Source organism: Aspergillus nomiae, assembly GCF_001204775.2.
Source record: "Aspergillus nomiae NRRL 13137 chromosome Unknown contig00039, whole genome shotgun sequence".
In the NCBI taxonomy this organism is placed as follows: domain Eukaryota; kingdom Fungi; phylum Ascomycota; class Eurotiomycetes; order Eurotiales; family Aspergillaceae; genus Aspergillus; species Aspergillus nomiae.
Window position 1 is genome coordinate 43,663 of NW_015378094.1, and position 16,989 is coordinate 60,651.

At 48.4% G+C, this 16,989-nt stretch overlaps 7 protein-coding genes across 7 annotated transcripts; 3 read left to right on the forward strand and 4 right to left on the reverse strand.

Moving 5' to 3' along the window:
- Window positions 1–380: 380 nt before the first annotated feature.
- Window positions 381–2,752, forward strand: ANOM_002937 (Sec1 family protein; the record flags this gene model as incomplete). The annotated part of the gene is made up of 4 exons (XM_015548194.1): window positions 381–490; window positions 557–752; window positions 993–1,204; window positions 1,253–2,752. Exons 1-4 carry the CDS (start codon window positions 413–415, stop codon window positions 2,750–2,752), a joined length of 1,986 nt encoding a protein of 661 aa, XP_015409995.1. The 5' UTR covers window positions 381–412.
- Window positions 2,753–2,910: 158 nt separating this feature from the next.
- ANOM_002938 (telomere length regulation TEL2 family protein) lies at window positions 2,911–6,171 on the reverse strand (the record flags this gene model as incomplete). Its single annotated transcript, XM_015548195.1, has 7 exons — window positions 2,911–3,370; window positions 3,430–4,143; window positions 4,195–4,720; window positions 4,775–4,861; window positions 4,916–5,260; window positions 5,311–5,890; window positions 5,965–6,171. 7 exons carry the CDS (start codon window positions 6,169–6,171, stop codon window positions 2,911–2,913), a joined length of 2,919 nt encoding a protein of 972 aa, XP_015409998.1.
- Window positions 6,172–6,539: 368 nt separating this feature from the next.
- Window positions 6,540–8,069, forward strand: ANOM_002939 (NEDD8-activating protein UBA3; the record flags this gene model as incomplete). The annotated part of the gene is made up of 6 exons (XM_015548196.1): window positions 6,540–6,568; window positions 6,624–6,725; window positions 6,775–6,780; window positions 6,843–6,945; window positions 7,007–7,271; window positions 7,318–8,069. The coding sequence occupies 6 exons, from the start codon at window positions 6,540–6,542 to the stop codon at window positions 8,067–8,069; spliced, it is 1,257 nt and encodes a 418-aa protein (XP_015409997.1).
- A 251-nt stretch (window positions 8,070–8,320) lies between these two features.
- ANOM_002940 (DNA-directed RNA polymerase core subunit RPC40) lies at window positions 8,321–9,583 on the reverse strand (the record flags this gene model as incomplete). The annotated part of the gene is made up of 3 exons (XM_015548197.1): window positions 8,321–9,292; window positions 9,376–9,480; window positions 9,539–9,583. 3 exons carry the CDS (start codon window positions 9,581–9,583, stop codon window positions 8,321–8,323), a joined length of 1,122 nt encoding a protein of 373 aa, XP_015409960.1.
- Window positions 9,584–9,906: 323 nt separating this feature from the next.
- Window positions 9,907–11,869, forward strand: ANOM_002941 (NADH-quinone oxidoreductase subunit D). The gene is made up of 3 exons (XM_015548198.1): window positions 9,907–10,662; window positions 10,727–11,447; window positions 11,513–11,869. The coding sequence occupies exons 1-3, from the start codon at window positions 9,991–9,993 to the stop codon at window positions 11,548–11,550; spliced, it is 1,431 nt and encodes a 476-aa protein (XP_015409961.1). The 5' UTR covers window positions 9,907–9,990; the 3' UTR covers window positions 11,551–11,869.
- A 588-nt stretch (window positions 11,870–12,457) lies between these two features.
- On the reverse strand, window positions 12,458–13,250 carry ANOM_002942 (ubiquitin-conjugating enzyme E2; the record flags this gene model as incomplete). Its single annotated transcript, XM_015548199.1, has 4 exons — window positions 12,458–12,741; window positions 12,847–12,997; window positions 13,156–13,167; window positions 13,224–13,250. The coding sequence occupies 4 exons, from the start codon at window positions 13,248–13,250 to the stop codon at window positions 12,458–12,460; spliced, it is 474 nt and encodes a 157-aa protein (XP_015409962.1).
- A 546-nt stretch (window positions 13,251–13,796) lies between these two features.
- On the reverse strand, window positions 13,797–15,442 carry ANOM_002943 (serine/threonine-protein kinase; the record flags this gene model as incomplete). The annotated part of the gene is made up of 4 exons (XM_015548200.1): window positions 13,797–14,827; window positions 14,904–15,060; window positions 15,114–15,321; window positions 15,399–15,442. The coding sequence occupies 4 exons, from the start codon at window positions 15,440–15,442 to the stop codon at window positions 14,031–14,033; spliced, it is 1,206 nt and encodes a 401-aa protein (XP_015409963.1). The 3' UTR covers window positions 13,797–14,030.
- Between the last annotated feature and the right edge of the window lie 1,547 nt (window positions 15,443–16,989).

The window sequence follows — 16,989 nt, forward strand, 5'->3', positions numbered from 1 at the left end:
AGCAGCAATCGCAGCAAGATATGAGATTGAACAGAAGGTGGAATAGCTCCAAATAACTGAGAGGAGGAAGAAGTGAGACAGGAGAAAGGAAATGTGAAACTGGCACAATTAAAGGAGACCCCTCTTGGGGAATTATTGGATGGAGAGTCGAGACCCCGTGGCGACAAGTATTACCAGTACCACCACATACTCAAAGGGTCCTTAACCTTACCTAGTACCTAACTGCAATACCTGTATTGTACAGTACATCCATACAAACCCCATGTGGCAGTGCTGGGCGGTGTAGTCACTAGGCCGGACGGGGTTTAGCCTGTACCGTCAAAGCCTCAAAAGGCCGTCGCCGAAAACATTCAAGGTTGGCTTCTTTGCCTTCCTCTCCCAATCACACGTCCTCAAGTGCTTCCCTGCAGCCATGGCGCCGTATCCTGGGTCTGATGCTGACTATTTTAAGGACAAAGCGCGTAGGGATCTGTTGACTCTGCTTGAAGGCGTGAGTAAGGCTCCGGGTCTCTCAAGGCACCAACAAATCTCTCGGGCTTAGCTGAAATCGGTGCAGGTGCGTGGGAAGAAGAACCTTGTTGTCAGCCAGGATCTGGCCGGTCCAGTCGGGCTCTTTGTCAAGTTCTCTCTACTCCAAGAGTACGGTGTAGACCGAGTGTTCCTACTGGAGAATGCCAATGTGGACTCCTCTCAACGCAATGTGGTATTCCTAGTTCATGCTGAAAAGACACGCCAGGTGCGGACCGTCGCAGGTATGTCGTTTTCTGCTTACCACCGTCTCGTAGTTTTGTTTCTGTCTGCTCGTCTTATGAATGGTGAAGCGCGGACACCACAAATGGGACAAACAGTAGATTACGCGGATGCATTCCTACTCTACGTAGTCAAAAGATCCCTAAATTAAGAATCTTGTTATTTTATATCAGCTCATCCATAAGGCTTTCTTTCTCAATTTCTCCGACTGAATGCCATCAGAATGAGCTGACATCTCTTAGACCAGATTAAACGCCTACAGCGGAATGGAAATGTTGAACATGAATTCTCTATATTCTGGGCCCCAAGACGTACGCTTGTAAGCAATGCAATCCTGGAAGATGCAGGAATCATCGGGGATGTGAACATCGCAGAACTTCCCGTGTACTTCATGCCTCTGGAGCAAGATGTCTTGTCATTAGAGCTAGAGGACTCGTTTAGCGACTTGTACCTGGTAAGCCTGAGCCTTTACCTGCGAAAGCATGCGTATTGATTGTCGCAGCACAAAGATCCAGGCTGTGTCTATCTGGCTGCCAAGGCCCTCATGGGTATTCAGCAGAGGCACGGCTACTTCCCCCGTATAATCGGCAAGGGCGACAATGCACGACGATTGGCAGATCTTTTGCTACGCATGAGAAAAGAACTTGATGCTGAAGAGAGCTCTGGTCTGACTGACCTCAGCTCCAGGGGGCTCCTCCCAAGCGCAGATACTGAAAGCCTGATCATCATCGACCGTGAAGTCGACTTTGGCTCTGCCCTTCTCACTCAACTCACGTATGAGGGCTTGATCGATGAAACCGTAGGAATCAAGCACAACCAGGCAGACGTGGACACAGCCATCGTTGGTTCAACACCTGCCCCCCAAGCACAAGAATCTTCCAAAGCCCCACAGCAAACATCCAAGCAGAGTCAAAAGCGTAAAATCCAGCTAGACGCCTCCGATCAACTCTTTAGCCAATTGCGTGACGCCAACTTCGCCATCGTCGGCGACATTCTGAACAAGGTAGCCCGTCGTCTCGAAAGTGACTACGAAAGCCGCCACACCGCGAAGACCACAACCGAACTCCGTGAATTCGTCAACAAACTACCAACATACCAACTAGAGCATCAAAGCCTCCGCGTCCATACCAACCTCGCCGAGGAGATCATGCGAAACACCCGCTCAGACATCTTCCGCAAGATCCTAGAAGTCCAGCAAAACAACGCCGCAGGCGCCGACCCAACCTACCAACACGACTCCGTCGAAGAGCTCATCGCTCGCGACGTCCCTCTCAAAACCGTCCTCCGCCTCCTTTGTCTGGAATCCTGCATGGCAGGCGGTCTCCGCCCACGCGACCTCGAAAACTTCAAGCGACAGATCGTCCACGCATACGGCCACCAACACCTACTCACGTTCTCTGCTCTCGAGAAAATGGAGCTCCTTCAACCCCGATCCTCCGCTACAGCCATGCTCCTGCCGACAACGGGCACCCAACCAGGCTCCAAAACAAACTATGGCTATCTGCGTAAGAATCTCCGTCTTGTAGTGGAGGAAGTCAGCGAGAAGGACCCGAACGACATTGCCTACGTATACAGCGGCTTCGCCCCCCTCAGCGTCCGTCTCGTCCAATGCGTCCTGCAAAAGCCATACGTTCTCTCCCTCATCCGAGGTGGATCCGTCGCTGCCTCCGCCTCCCCCAGTCCAGCCAGTACCGCGTCCCCAGGCTGGCTCGGTTTCGAAGACGTAGTCAAGAGCGCCCGCGGCGCAACGTTTAGTATCGTCCAAAAGGGCGATGACAAGGCGATCCGTGCCCGGCAAACACTGAGCGGTAACAATGCTACCAAGACAGTTTATGTGTTTTTCTTGGGTGGTATTACGTTTACGGAAATCGCTGCATTACGGTTTATTGCTGAGCAGGAGGCACCGAAGAGGAAGATCGTGATCTGTACCACGAGCATTATCAATGGGGATAGAATGATGGAGGCTGCGATTGAGAAGCAGGATTTCACGAAGACGGAATAAGTGGTCGTGGGATATGAGGACCTTTGAGAGTAACTGTTATGCATATATCTTAATCGTCATGACTTAGTTAATAATCGTGAATGAAAATGGTACGCTGAGCACTTTATACTGAATTGTTGGATACTGTATACTATTTCTATCTATCGTATCTACACAGATCAATATTTAAACCCGGAATTCACGCCCATCAACCGCCCTTGGTACCTTTCCATCACTTCTCCTAGCTTTACCATGACACCTGCTGCTAACGTTCTAACCTGTTCTCTGGGTTCGTCCCCCTTGACTGAAGGTGTACGGTCGAAAACCTCACCTGCCCACTCACGTAGCTCGATGACCTGCGACGCGAACTCGGTGACGAGTCGTTCTTCGCCGGTAGAGCCTGATGCGACGTTCAAATCTACTATTGCGAGGAAGAAAGCCAGAAGGGCAGAGAGGATTATGGGGTCATCAGAAACGGGACGCGTGTGGAGCGAGAGGAGGAAGGTTATTGCATCCTCTGTGACAGTAGGGAGGTACGGAGTATGAGGCCCCATGGTAGAAAGAGTAAGGGTAAGGGTTTGGATGAATAAAGTAAGAATATTAGGGGTGAGGAAGGGGTTATATGAAGGTGCTGTTGATCTGTATCGTTGTTAGAATAAGACCTTGATAGAAGTATCATTTTCTTAGGTAGTACTCACGAAGAGAACTGTAACATCATGATCTCAAATCGACCCTTTAGTGGGTAGAAGAACCCTTCCGCCAACACTTTGTAGAGATCTTTAGCCGTAGATTTCTGTCGTTGGGCCTCTCGCTGCTGGCGTTGCTTCTCGACCTCCATTCGCGAAGAGAATGTTCGCACTTTAAGCGCGCTCGGGCCAGAAAGTGAATCTGCAGCATTAGCTGCCAGCGGCTGGAGGGAAGTTTGTGCTAGCTTCTTTGTTAGGCTGGCTATTGGGGATTCATTGCTCGAGTATAAAGCTTCCAGATTGGCTGGTAACTTTCCGGATGGGAACGACGCGTCAGGTAGTGTTGGGAGGCCCAGTGTCTTAGCGTCATTCTCGCCATTCCCAGATATTTCACGAGCGCTCAGACCTAGACCTGTCAGAACTGCGGATCGTTGGACTTGAGACAGGTCTCCGTCGAAAAACATCGCAGTGAACCATCTACCCATCTTCAAAGGTTGGGACACGATCAAGGCGATGATACTCTGGAGCCGATACTCATGGAATTTCGGGAATTTGCTCTGCTCTTGTAGACCAACTATGACAAGAGCCAGCTCTTCGGTATTCTCGGCAAGTTCAGTCCCGAAGGCAGATTTGCGTCTGATTAATGAAGGCGCAGTGCATATCGCCAGTTCAAAGCGTTCTATATTCTCCGTGTCTCTTAGGCAGATTATCAGGTCGCGAATGTAGCTAAAACACGTCAGTCACATTTATACAAGAGATTATTCTTGCCTGACTCACACTGGCGCTATTGGTTTGTTGCGTTGGACTAACGTTGGGTCCTCGTCTGAATCGTATGGATCTTCATCGGGTTTTTCGTAGGGGACGAGGTCGTCATCTTCTTCGGACTCTTCGTTTTCGGACTCTATTTCTTCAATGGCCACTATCTTCGCTGTCCGCGGAGGTGGTGGTTTCCGAGTAGCAGTTGCTGAATAGGATGAACCTTTGGCAGTTTCTGAGTCAGTTGGCAATTTAATTGATTCCAAAGATGCAAAACTGTCTTGAGTGTTGACCAAGTTGAAGTACCACAAGGCCCAGTCACTCTCCATTTCATCGATGTCGAATTTCATTGCCTTCCCCGGCTTTTCAATGAGCTGCGAAATTGACATCCCAATGATCATTCCAAGAAACCGGGCTTTAGATGATGACGCGGCTAAGCGGTTGGAAACCGTGTTGAGAAACGCACTCGAACGTCCTATTTCCATCATGGCATTTGAATCAAGTCGCCTGACGTATCCTGCTGCCAGAAGGAGGACTTGGGTATTCGCTGAGGTTTGTCATTATCAAGGCCTTAACTACAGTCGCAAAGATGTGGGTGTACCTTCTTGGCTCACAATTGGCGCATGCTTAATATAGAACTTGTCACTAGACTGTTCCAGGCTCTTTTTGAGCAGCGTCATCATTAAGTCTATAACCACCCCATGTTACTAGAGACTATAAGGCAATGCTGAGTTGAGCTTACCCTTCTGATCTGCAAAGCTAGCCAACAATGCCCTGCGTAACCCAATGGTCTGTATGGAGCCACCCTGGCCTTTTGACAGCCAATCCAGAAGCTGAGTTTGTATATGTTGGCGCTCTCCAATGATGCTAGAACATAATCCTGCAACACCGTTAACACGCTGGCCCAGAATAGCCTCGTCGCTTTCATCAATCAGTGTCAAGAAATATTTCTTGTCAACTTCACGGAATATGGCTTCCAACACTGCAAACTGCTCCATTGGCCGAAGTTTATCGAAGAGAGAATTATATCGTACTCGGAGAGTCTCGTTGATGAGCAAGCTAGTGTATAATTCGCGGGCCAAATAATCTGGGCATAATCATCAGCATACGAAATAGGATATAAATAATACAAAGTACCTGTATAACCAAGGCTCAATGCTCGTCCAGTTAGAGAAGTAACCGCTTTCCAAGCACCCTCGTTATCGAACTCAAGTTTTGACACCATGTGACAGATGTTAGTACCTAACCAAGAGGTATATTTGGGGCCGTCTCCAATCCATGAGATTGTACTCAAGCCATCAAAATTCCCAACTAACGTGAGGGCCTCCGCTGTAGCCGAGAGAACCTTGCTAGCAGCAATAAGAGATAGAAATTCTCTCCAGGCAACCTGCTTCTGAGTTGAATTGCTGTAGAGAGCTTCGATATCTATGTATATGCGTAATGTAAGATCTTTGGGCTTCAAGAGAGCAGAAAGGATTGTCAGAATATCTCGAATCTGAATTTGAGACCCTGATGCTTTCGCTTGTTGGGAGGATGACCGAGCTGCAGTTATAAGCGAGCGGAGTTGAGCCACCAAGCAACTGATACCAGATACGCTACTAAAGCATCTCAACAGAACGGCTCGTAGTTTATTGGCCTCTGGTGTTGACCCCTTTGACTTTGTATTCAATGCTGCCCAATGATCAGGGATCGTAACGGTGCCTAAAGCATTAAGTATCTGAGCTGTTGTCGGGCTTGGAACTCTAATATCAAAGCCTTTGGGATTATGCATTCGTTTGATGGATCCAGAACTTTCAAGACGCCATAAAGTCCCGCGCGGTCAGGCTTCGACTTGAGTACTGTTAATATAAAATCCGCGGATGTTGGATCTGCATCAGTGTCGGCTTCAGAAGTGGCCATATGCCTCTCTAATCCGTTGACAGGTCCCTCCTCGACAATCAACAGAGACGTATCCCGGCCATGAGTAGCGGTCTTAACCTCTGTCAATAAGCCGTCCATTTTCTTGAGTACCTGGCGTTGGAGGAAAGTAGAATGATTGGCAAAGGTTGGAGGAAATTGTATAAGCGGTGGGGTCACGTGCAGCGGAGTGTATCTGGGAACAATCAATCAGTCAATCAATCAACGACCTCCTATCTTCACTACCTGCACTTGTTTCCACCAGACATAGGTTGTCTCATTTGAGTCCTGAGAATTTAGGTGACCTTTAGAAAGGGGATTTATATTTATCATCGACTCCTCTGAAACACTCATTTTAGTGAAGTACAGCCCAAGCCTCTGGCGTCATTAACTACGGATGCTGTGAAATCAACTAATCACAGAGACGCCCATTGTAACCTAGATTGAATAGAGCGCAACCCTTGCTCAATATGGCTTCCGCAGACTCTTCCCTTAGGTGGTAAGATGCCCTTTCTTCTACTTTTGTCATTAATAATTTCGCTCACTGCACGCAGGAAACACCTCCACAAGGTATTAACTAGGCCGGGACCATTCAGCGATGAAGACTGGGTGCCCGGTCCAGAGACCATTGGTGCTTTGGAGACATCAAAAATCCTGTATGTTCCGAAGTGATTAAGCAAATCATTAACCACTAACGTCGTCCAGAGTTATGTATGTATATACGCGCCCCTCCTGTTGTTGATGGGTATGGTCACTAAGTGAAACGATCTTAGCGGGGCTGGAGGTTTAGGATGTGAGATCCTGAAGAACCTTGCTTTGTCAGGCTTCAAGGATATCCATGTTATTGATATGGGCAAGTCTTTCCCCTATCACTTTGTCCGGGATACCGCAGCTAACTTTAACAGATACCATCGACATCTCTAATCTAAATCGTCAGTTTTTATTTCGTCAATCTGACATCGGCAAACCTAAAGCCGAGGTTGCCGCGGCTTTCGTAGAGAGACGAGTCAAAGGTGTCAAAATTACACCTTATGTAGGGAAGATTCAAGATAAGGATGAGGATTACTACATGCAGTTCAAGATAGTCGTTTGCGGTCTCGATAGCATAGAAGCGAGACGATGGATCAATGCCACCCTTATTGGCATGGTTGATCCTGAGAACCCTGAGAGCCTGAAGCCTCTCATTGATGGAGGAACTGAAGGTATGTTAGGCCACCTGGGCTATCACAAAATACTAACAAAGACCAGGCTTCAAAGGGCAAGCGCGTGTTATTCTACCAACCCTGTCGTCGTGCATTGAATGCCAGCTTGACATGCACGCACCCCGCCCTGCGGTTCCGCTGTGCACAATTGCGACTATCCCTCGGCAGCCCCAACATTGTATCGAGTGGGCGCACCAGATCGCCTGGCAGGAAAAGCGCAAGGACGACCCATTCGATAGTGATGATCTTGACCACATTGGTTGGGTGTATAATGCAGCTCTTGAGCGAGCAAAGCAATTTCATATTCACGGAGTCACCTTCCAGATGACCCAGGGTGTAGTCAAGAACATTATTCCTGCAATCGCCTCCACAAACGCCGTCATTGCCGCTGCGACAACATCTGAGGCATTAAAAATCGCCACATCGTGCAACCCGTACCTTGATAACTATATGATGTACGCCGGTGAAGAAGGTGTGTACACATATACGTTCGAGGCTGAAAAGAAACCGGATTGCCCTGTCTGTGGCAACCTCGCGCGAAATATGACCGTTGATCCGGACATGACCCTACAAGAGTACATCGACACTCTTGGCGACCTGCCGGAAGCTCAGCTTAAGAAGCCTAGCATGAGAACGGAAGAAAAGACCCTCTACCAGCGTTTCCCCCCCCAATTGGAGGAACAGACCAGGGTCAATCTGAACTCTAAGCTTAGGGATTTAGTAGAAGACGGGCAAGAGATAGCAGTCAGCGACCCCGCTTACACCATCGATTTCCGCTACCGGTTGTTGTTCAAATAAGAATACCAACTTCTTACTCTTCATATGAGATATGAGTCGTTACGATAAATACAAGACGTTCTTACTAGATCAAGGCTTCAATATCAATTGTGAATTTTCTATGTGACAAAAATCGCCCTATCCAGACTCCCAAAGAAGGTCTTGACCGACTTTTTATGAATTGTACAAACTCGCAAAATAGCAACGAAACCAACGCCGACCATGCATTAAAGATTTTAACATGAAAAGCGGGAACATGGCATAGAACACATTTACCGCATAAGATCCGCCAATCCCCGCTTCCATCTGGCGCATTTGAGCTTCAGGACCTTCACGCTTTCTAAGAAAAGGACATCGCTATCGAATTGGCCTGTACTCTCGATGTTGAAGATGAAATGGTCGCGGACGCGACCGAGCTTCACCTTGCCCTGGAACTCCTCATGCCTGAGACATTCCCTGCTAACGGTATCCTTGAAGGCATCGCGAACAACAGCTTTTGTCTCGCCCTCGTGGCCCTCGTATCCGCTACCCTGCTTCGCGGCCTCTTCCCGGGTAACAGGCTCCAAACCAATCACGCCCTTAGGGAAGCACTTGGCGAACTTCTTAGCGTCTTCTCCAAGAATGGGGCGCAAGATCTGGATGTCGGGAAGCAAACGGTATGAGGCGGTGGCAACAGGCGAGAACTTAGCATGGTCGGCTCCGATACCCTTGATACAGTGCATTTCCAGGTCGATCTTCTGACCCGGGCGAAGCTTAGCGATCAGGATGTCTGGGTTAACCGGCTGGATGGCATCCTCGCCAGTGAAGAATTGCTCCTGGCGTCCGACAGGGTGGAAGGTAATGTCTCTGGCGTAAACATGCGCATTCTTGTATAGCTTTCGGGGGTCATTCTCCGAGGGGTCGGCGTTAGGGTTCTCGGAACATTCGATATCCAGTCGCAAGACGATGGTATTGTAATCGGAAGGATCACTACCCTCGGGTTCATCCTCAGTTGCCTTCTTGAACCAGCGCATCCAGTTTATACCATCCACGGAACCCTTCAGTGGAATCAGACCCAATCGCTGTGCAAGCACTTCATCCTGAATGACGGAGGTGTTGTTGTGAACGAAGACGAACTCGATGGCTACGCTGGGCACTTCAGCCATGACGATGCGGCGGAAGGCATTTGCGATCGATGCATCGACACCGATGAGAGAGAAGGAAGATTCGAATCTTTCATTTCTATGGAACTCAACATTGAACTCCTGTAGAGCAAAATAATGTAAGCGCACGCAAAACAGAGAGGCAGGGAAGTGCATAGAATGCAAAGGAGAAGCAAGGACCGTACATTTCTAAATTTCTCCAAATTCCACTCATGCGACTCACCCGGCCAGTGACCTGGGAAGTCTGTGGAGGGGATGTTGGAGACTGTTTCCAGATTGATGTCGACGAGCTAGGAAAATAATCAGCATGGTAAGCAAACGCAAATAGGTGCTCATAGGTTATATTACCCTCCGGCGATCAAGCTCCGCCTGTGAAGGAACGAGAGGCGCCATGATGGGTGAGTAATTTGCGGGTATCAAGTCGTTGATGATATGGAGAGAAAAAAGGAAAAAAGTTCTTTAGAAAACCGGCAGTATTTCTTCAGGTCGAAGGCGGAGAGTATACATCACTATACTGCACCTGAGGGAGTACACAACTGTGTGGAAGGGCGGCCCGTGATTTACCGATTTTCTTAGAAGCGTGAGCTAGCGTGGGTGCAGAATAAGACGGAACTGAAGACCAACCAGAGACGGTCTGATGACCATAAGCTCCTCCTCACGTGACCATCCAAATTGTAATTCAGCGTAACCTCCAAGCATCAACCCGTGTAGACCACTCCGCAGAGTCCCTACATCAATTGCGTCCGGACTGAGGACCGACAGCCTCCAATTCCTCCTCGTCCTTCTCCTCTCTCTTCCGAATGGCTGCTTCCTTTACTCGCCTGGCGGGCAGTGCGCCCAAAAGGCTCTGTCTCCGCCCCTCCAACTTCACCAAATACAACGCCATCCCCAGATCCCGCTCGATAGCGACGTCGCTTCCTCGTCGGCAAGCGGAGCCGACCAGCTTCCAGGCCACCAGACTTATTCCTACTGACCCCACCTTCACAAGTCTGGCTAACAAGGAAGGTCCCCAAGAACCCGATGTTGCCGCTGGTCTCGAATCCGAGAGTGAAGGGGTCGGCCGCAAAATCCGTCACTACACAGTCAACTTCGGTCCTCAGCATCCTGCTGCTCACGGTGTGCTTCGACTGATTCTGGAGATCAATGGTGAAGAGATTGTCCGCGCGGATCCTCACGTCGGATTGCTTCATCGTGGTACCGAGAAGTTGATCGAATACAAGACCTACATGCAGGCTCTGCCTTACTTCGACCGATTGGACTATGTCTCCATGATGACGAATGAACAATGTTACTCGCTGGCTGTCGAGAAGCTGCTGAACATTGAAATCCCTGAAAGAGCCAAGTATATCCGTACATTGTTCGGAGAGATGACCCGTATTCTGAACCACCTCATGTCCGTCCTTTCTCACGCTATGGACGTTGGTGCTCTTACGCCCTTCCTGTGGGGTTTCGAGGAGCGTGAAAAGCTCATGGTAAGCAACATTAATTTCACCATAAGCAGATTAGACAAGGTAGTTGATGGTCAATCCCTCACAGGAATTCTACGAGCGTGTCTCCGGTGCCCGTCTCCACGCCGCCTATGTCCGCCCCGGCGGTGTGTCCCAGGATATCCCCCTCGGCCTTCTCGACGATATCTACCAGTGGGCTACTCAGTTCGGTGACCGTATTGACGAGACCGAGGAGCTGCTCACCGATAACCGTATCTGGAAGGCCAGAACCCAGGGCGTTGGTGTTGTCAGCGCCGCTGATGCACTGAACATGAGCTTCACTGGTGTCATGCTCCGTGGCTCTGGTGTGCCATGGGATATCCGCAAGTCCCAGCCCTATGACGCTTACGACCAGGTCGAATTTGACGTCCCCGTAGGTGTCAATGGTGACTGCTACGATCGTTATCTCTGCCGTATGGAGGAGTTCCGCCAATCTCTCCGTATCATCCACCAGTGCTTGAACCAGATGCCCGCTGGCCCTGTCAAGGTCGAGGACTACAAGCTCTCGCCTCCCCCTCGTGCCGCTATGAAGGAGAACATGGAGGCCCTTATCCACCACTTCCTCCTCTTCAGCAAGGGTTACGCCGTTCCCCCCGGTGAGACCTACTCTGCCATTGAGGCCCCCAAGGGTGAGATGGGTGTTTTCCTGGTCAGTGATGGCAGCGAGAGACCCTACCGTTGCAAGATCCGTGCTCCTGGTTTTGCCCACTTGGGTGGTTTCGATCAGGTCGCTCGCGGTCACTTGCTGGCAGATGCTGTCGCCATTATTGGTAAGTCCTCATAACTCTAAAACGCCTACAACTTGTTAGAACGCTCCGCTAATCTTCAAACCCAGGTACAATGGATCTGGTGTTCGGTGAAGTCGACCGGTAGACGAATAAAGGCAAGAGGAATCTCCAAAGCTTCTGTAAACCGACTTGAACTTGATTCTTCCAAAGAATAGAAAAGAAGCAAAGATAAAGCTCTTTTAAAAAAAAATAACCTTCCATCTACCTCTTGGTTCTTCTCCGTGCTCAACCTCATCGCGGTGATGCTGTTGGATCATCAACATTACCTCGCTGTACCAATTCCGTTTTTTAATGGCGTTGTCTGTTTCCTTTGTTTGCCGACTCTACCTGAATCCCAATCTCTATCTCTTTTCTTGCCATCATCTACCCTGTGTATAGTGACCGAATTTCAAGTTACAATATCATGTGTTAACTAAATGGGGATTTTATCATTGTAGGTTTTTAGAATTGTATGTGTAACGTGCTAGCATACTACTTAATCTAAATGATGGTTATATTACTGGCCTGTCTTACGTAGGGGAACAGAAACTATAATCAGTGGGTGGGGAGATATATATATATATCGGCGTGATAGTTACCCGTTTTCCAGTGATAAACAGAACGATGAAAAAAACTAGGAAAAGTAAAGCAACGAACATCACAAACATGGAACTATGAGAATAAAATATGTAATTGATAATATATGCTACTCCAAGCTAACTACTAACCCGCTCCCGAAACGCCCATAAAACATGCGCCTATGCAAATGCAACTTGAGAATGGAAATATCGACAAAGTAACGACCGAATGCATCAGTCTGAATGTGTACTAGATGAGCAATCGGCAATCCTCTGAATAATCTTGGGTGATTGTGAAAGACCAGTTGTCGGAGGAGGGTAGATTGGTCCCAGAACATGCAAGAGCAGGCTTAGATGGATACCATCGCTTGAAAAACAAAAGCATGATGTTCAATATTGACAGTGAGCCACCTTTGACAGTACCATCGTACACAGTTATACGTTGTCGTCATCGTAGAAGAAGTTGATGTCGCGGGGCCGGCGTCGGTTGTACGAGACGAAGTCACTGTCGCCTGGGGGTCGTTCGTCGCGCGTATTTGCGGTCAGCATGCTTTGAATGCTCATGCAGACGCTCTCAACTGTTTGTACAGGTGACCAACCGGCAGAGCTTAGTAGGTCTAGGCATATGATTCCGTTGCTGTATATGTGCGGGTGGATCGGGATCGGGCGAGGGGTCTCAGATGTGCTAGGTAGCTCGATGAACTGGACTTCCGGCGGTTCTGGGCAATGGGGTCTTGCTTAGTATGATCGACGTAAAAGAAAGCAAAAAAAAAAAAAAAGGTAACACAAGGCAATGTAACACCAGGGCATAAAATCAAACATACCTATTGGGTACTTGGACGAGAATGTGAACTTGAGCCGATAGATCTGATTCTGATAAAGCGGATTCTCGTCCAAGACTCGGATATCCATCTGCCACTCTTCAAGATTCTCCGATTTGGCTATTGAAATACCTGGCGGCAGATGTTCCTTCATCTAAATTAATTCCCATAGTTAATTATTCTGTGCATAATCGACACTAGGCATGATAGTATACAGCAAAGACGTGACACTGCTATTGATTGAGGCCGTAACCTATCTTTCAAAGCGGTAGAAAAAATCGGGGCGTGAGGAATAAAAGGGGATGTAGGTACCTTGAGGAGCTCCTGTTATTGCGCCAAGTTAGCCTGTGAAATACTGATTCAACGATGGGAACAATTACCTTGCTCAAGCGTTTACCCGCAAACATGGTAAGAGATATGCGTTTCAGATAGTGGGTATATTGTTCCCAGTACTGTGGAATTGGTTTTTGACGAGAATCTTTCTCTTCGCACGCTAGTTACTCCCATAGGTAGCAGAATCTTTAAGCCGCAAATATGTATGACGTCTGACTCCAACGTGGGGCGATCCACCGCCTCGGAAATGTTGCAACGACGTGAGGAAGGTTGAAGGAAAGGAATGAAGAGGTGGACAAACACAGGACAGGGATCAAAAGTCGTAGAGGCGTAAGTAATACTGCTCGGAGAAAGAGAAGAAAAGCAATAAGCCGGCCGAGGGCATATCAATGATTCAACGACCGCCTACGGGACGTACCTTTATACACCCCCCAGCCGATCACCTGCCTGGGGCTCACTTCCCCGACACACATCATATGATTGGCTCACGCACCGAATGGTCAAATGGTGGCCTGACACGTGATGCTTATCCACCTGATAAGGTCATTCTCTAAAAGACTACGAGGGCAAGGACAAGTATATTTAATGTTTGAATAATGGAAGAAGAAAAAACTGTTGATGGTATGGACACGAAGGAAAAAAGAGACAGTGAAGCCAAAAGATGAGGGATTTTGAAGAACAAGCACCGAAAGCTCTCAAGAATAACACAGTTACTGTATACACCATTCGGATTATGGACGGGGAATCATGAAAATAATATTCACAAAGCAACTCAGATGATGTGTCTTGACCTCGAAAACTGGTCAGGGAAGGATGAACGAGCTCTCACTTTGAACGCCATAGCATAACAGGAATTAAGTATGGGTAGTTTTCTCTCGAGCCTCACGTTCGAGTCTCTCACGTTCTTCGTTGTCCTTCTGCTCACGAACCTTTGCAAGAACAACCTCACGGAAGATAGCTCCGCGTGCAACCTTGCTCAAACTCCGCTTCTTTGTTGTACCAGCCTCGGCTTCAACATTAGCTGACGCCTCGGCCGGCGCAGATCCAGATTTGCTAGACTCCTCAGCAGAAGCTGCCATGTCAGCAGGGCTAGGGATGTCATCCTCATCCTCTTCGTGCATCTTGAGTGCCTCGATGCGGTTGGCCAGTTTGATGATCTCAATGCCTCTCCTGAGGCGAGACTTAGCAATGTAGGCGCGGATTTCAGGCAGCAAGTCACGGTCACTGGCAGATTCGCCCTTCAACCAGGGATGCTTGAGGGCCTCCTCGGATGTGACACGCTTTGATGGATCCGGCTGGAGCATCGTAAGGATGAAATCCTTGGCATCTTTTGAGACGTCTCGCCAGTAGCGTTCATGGAAAATGATCCGGCCACTACGACATTCCTCGATCAGATCGGACAGGCTCTCGGACCGGAAGGGTGAATAACCACACAGCAGGGTGTATGTGATGACACCCAGAGACCACATATCGACGGCCTTGCCGTGGCCTTGTTTGAGCATAACTTCGGGTGCGGCATATCCAAATGATCCAGCCATGCTAGTCAATACTTCACTGGGACTGTCCAACATCTTGGCAATGCCAAAGTCGGCTAGAACCAAAGGCGAGGATGGGTCACGGGTAAGGTAAAGCAAGTTTTCTGGTTTCAAGTCTAAGCGATTCAGAGTTACAGTTAGCACATGACACAGTATCATATAAGGGGAGAGCGTTGAAGGTGCAAAACGAACCTCGGTGAACAATATTCCGTTCATGCAGATAATTGACTGCGTCTAGCACTTGCCGAATGGTTTGAGATGCATCCTTCTCAGTAAACTTTCCATAGTCGCAAATTCTATCGAACAGCTCACCACCGGTGGCCAGTTGGGTGACAATGTAGAATTTGTCCTTTGGCACCGTTAGACTATAGACACTGGTATAGCGCTGTGAAAGGCACGCACCTTGGATTCGAACCAATCGACAAAATGGACGATGTTCGGGTGATCAAGGGCTTGCAACATCTCCAACTCATCGTAAACCATCTGCTCGTTGCCCCGGACATTTTTCTTCAGGATGATTTTAACAGCAACTTTTCCACGACTGCAATCTGCCTCACGGACAATACCGTACGTTCCAGCACCAAGTGTTCTCCCAAACTTGTATAGTTGCCTAGAGCAAGCTCCCACTGGTTACTAACTGTCGAATGGCATGTCAAGGAATCATTAAACGCAGGGGAAAGGCCGTACTTTTTCTCATAACTCTCGGGCTGTCCCGACAGCTTGTTGAGCATATTAGTGACTGTAGAGCAAAGAAATAGTCAGCGCATTTGCTACAATACTTTCAAACATCAAATCACCAAGGTTGGTAGTCCAGCGGATTAGCCAAAAACCAGGCGATGTAGTATGCTCAGACCATGTAACCACCAGGAGATGAACAATAGCCAAAGGCTTGCGCCATTGCTCCACAGAGCTATTGCGACAGTTGACGAGAACATTTCGAAGACTTGGGAAAGTATGATCCACCCCACCAGTTGATGTAGGCAAAACAAACAGGCTTCAACGCGGGCGAGCAATCAACAAGAAATAGTAACATTTCAACCCCGCTCAATTGACAAGACGGGGTGCGAAAACGATTAGAAAACGAAGAAACTCACAACTCATTGTGTCTGAATTGTAATGACCGCCTTGAGTCACGAAAATTAGTTGTGCGGCGAGCTAAGGCAGTAGGCTTGACGCCGATGAGACCCCGCACGTGAGGGGGGATTGGCGGGGCGGAGAGGAAATCGTGGTAAGGGAGTCGAGAAGACAGGTTATTATAATTATCGTTCAGGTATCAGCTGGAGAAAGCTATCACAGTCAGTGAGGGTGTAATACTGCTACAAGAGAAAGTTAAAGAGATGGTGCCAGCGACGCAGATCCTCAGATGAGCCGTTGAACAGAAAAGACTTGTCTCCATGCTTGATCAGGGGCGGGGGTAACTGGAGTAAACAAACGGTACTATACCTACTTGAACGTTCGTTGTGAGTAGAAAGAGAAAGTTAACTTCCACTGTGAGGATACTGGAAGGACAGAAAATGGAAAAAAAGAATCAATTAAACATAAGACTGGAGTCAGCCTCAGGCGTGGATAAATATAAAAGATAATGGCGTGAAACACCAGCCAAGAGCAAACCAGAGAAGGTGGGCATTGGGTAACGTAAGTTCACAGTCTGGCCCCTCCGATAGAGTTTAGTTCACCCCCGTGGCTGTGCTCGGATCGGATTCGGGACAGCGGATTGGCCCACCTCCGTTGCCCATTAATTTTGCATGTGGGAAAAAGGACCTCTTGCAGGCAACAGCCACAGTTTTTTCAGCCTTGTCCCACGCCGTAAGAAAGGTATTTTACCAGGCTTCCTCTTTTTCGCGCCCTTTTCCCCACAAATCTCAATAAGATCCAGGTCAATTGGGCAATAAAAATACGCGTTGAGAAAATGCACTATTGACAAGACCCATGGAAGGTCTCTTCTCCAGAGCAAAATTAGAACAGCTAGGGAATTCTAGGTACTTCGTTTTCGTATCATTGATGCCAACCCTAGTGGCTGAGTCTTTAATTTAATCTGACAGCCCTGCCGTTTTGGAGTGAGACCTGGTTGTTGATAGCCATCAACACCGGCCCAATCTAGGTGATCATCTAGTAATCCAAACCTATGCCTTGGCCATCTTAGTTGACAATTTCGGCAGTTGTCATGGTCTATCAATCTTCCAGGGACCAAACATAGCTCAATCTGACAACAATAGGGAGCTTCCATTCCTAGTTTTTCTTTTGCCCCCAAGCTCATGGGTAGCTAGTGTTACTGGTT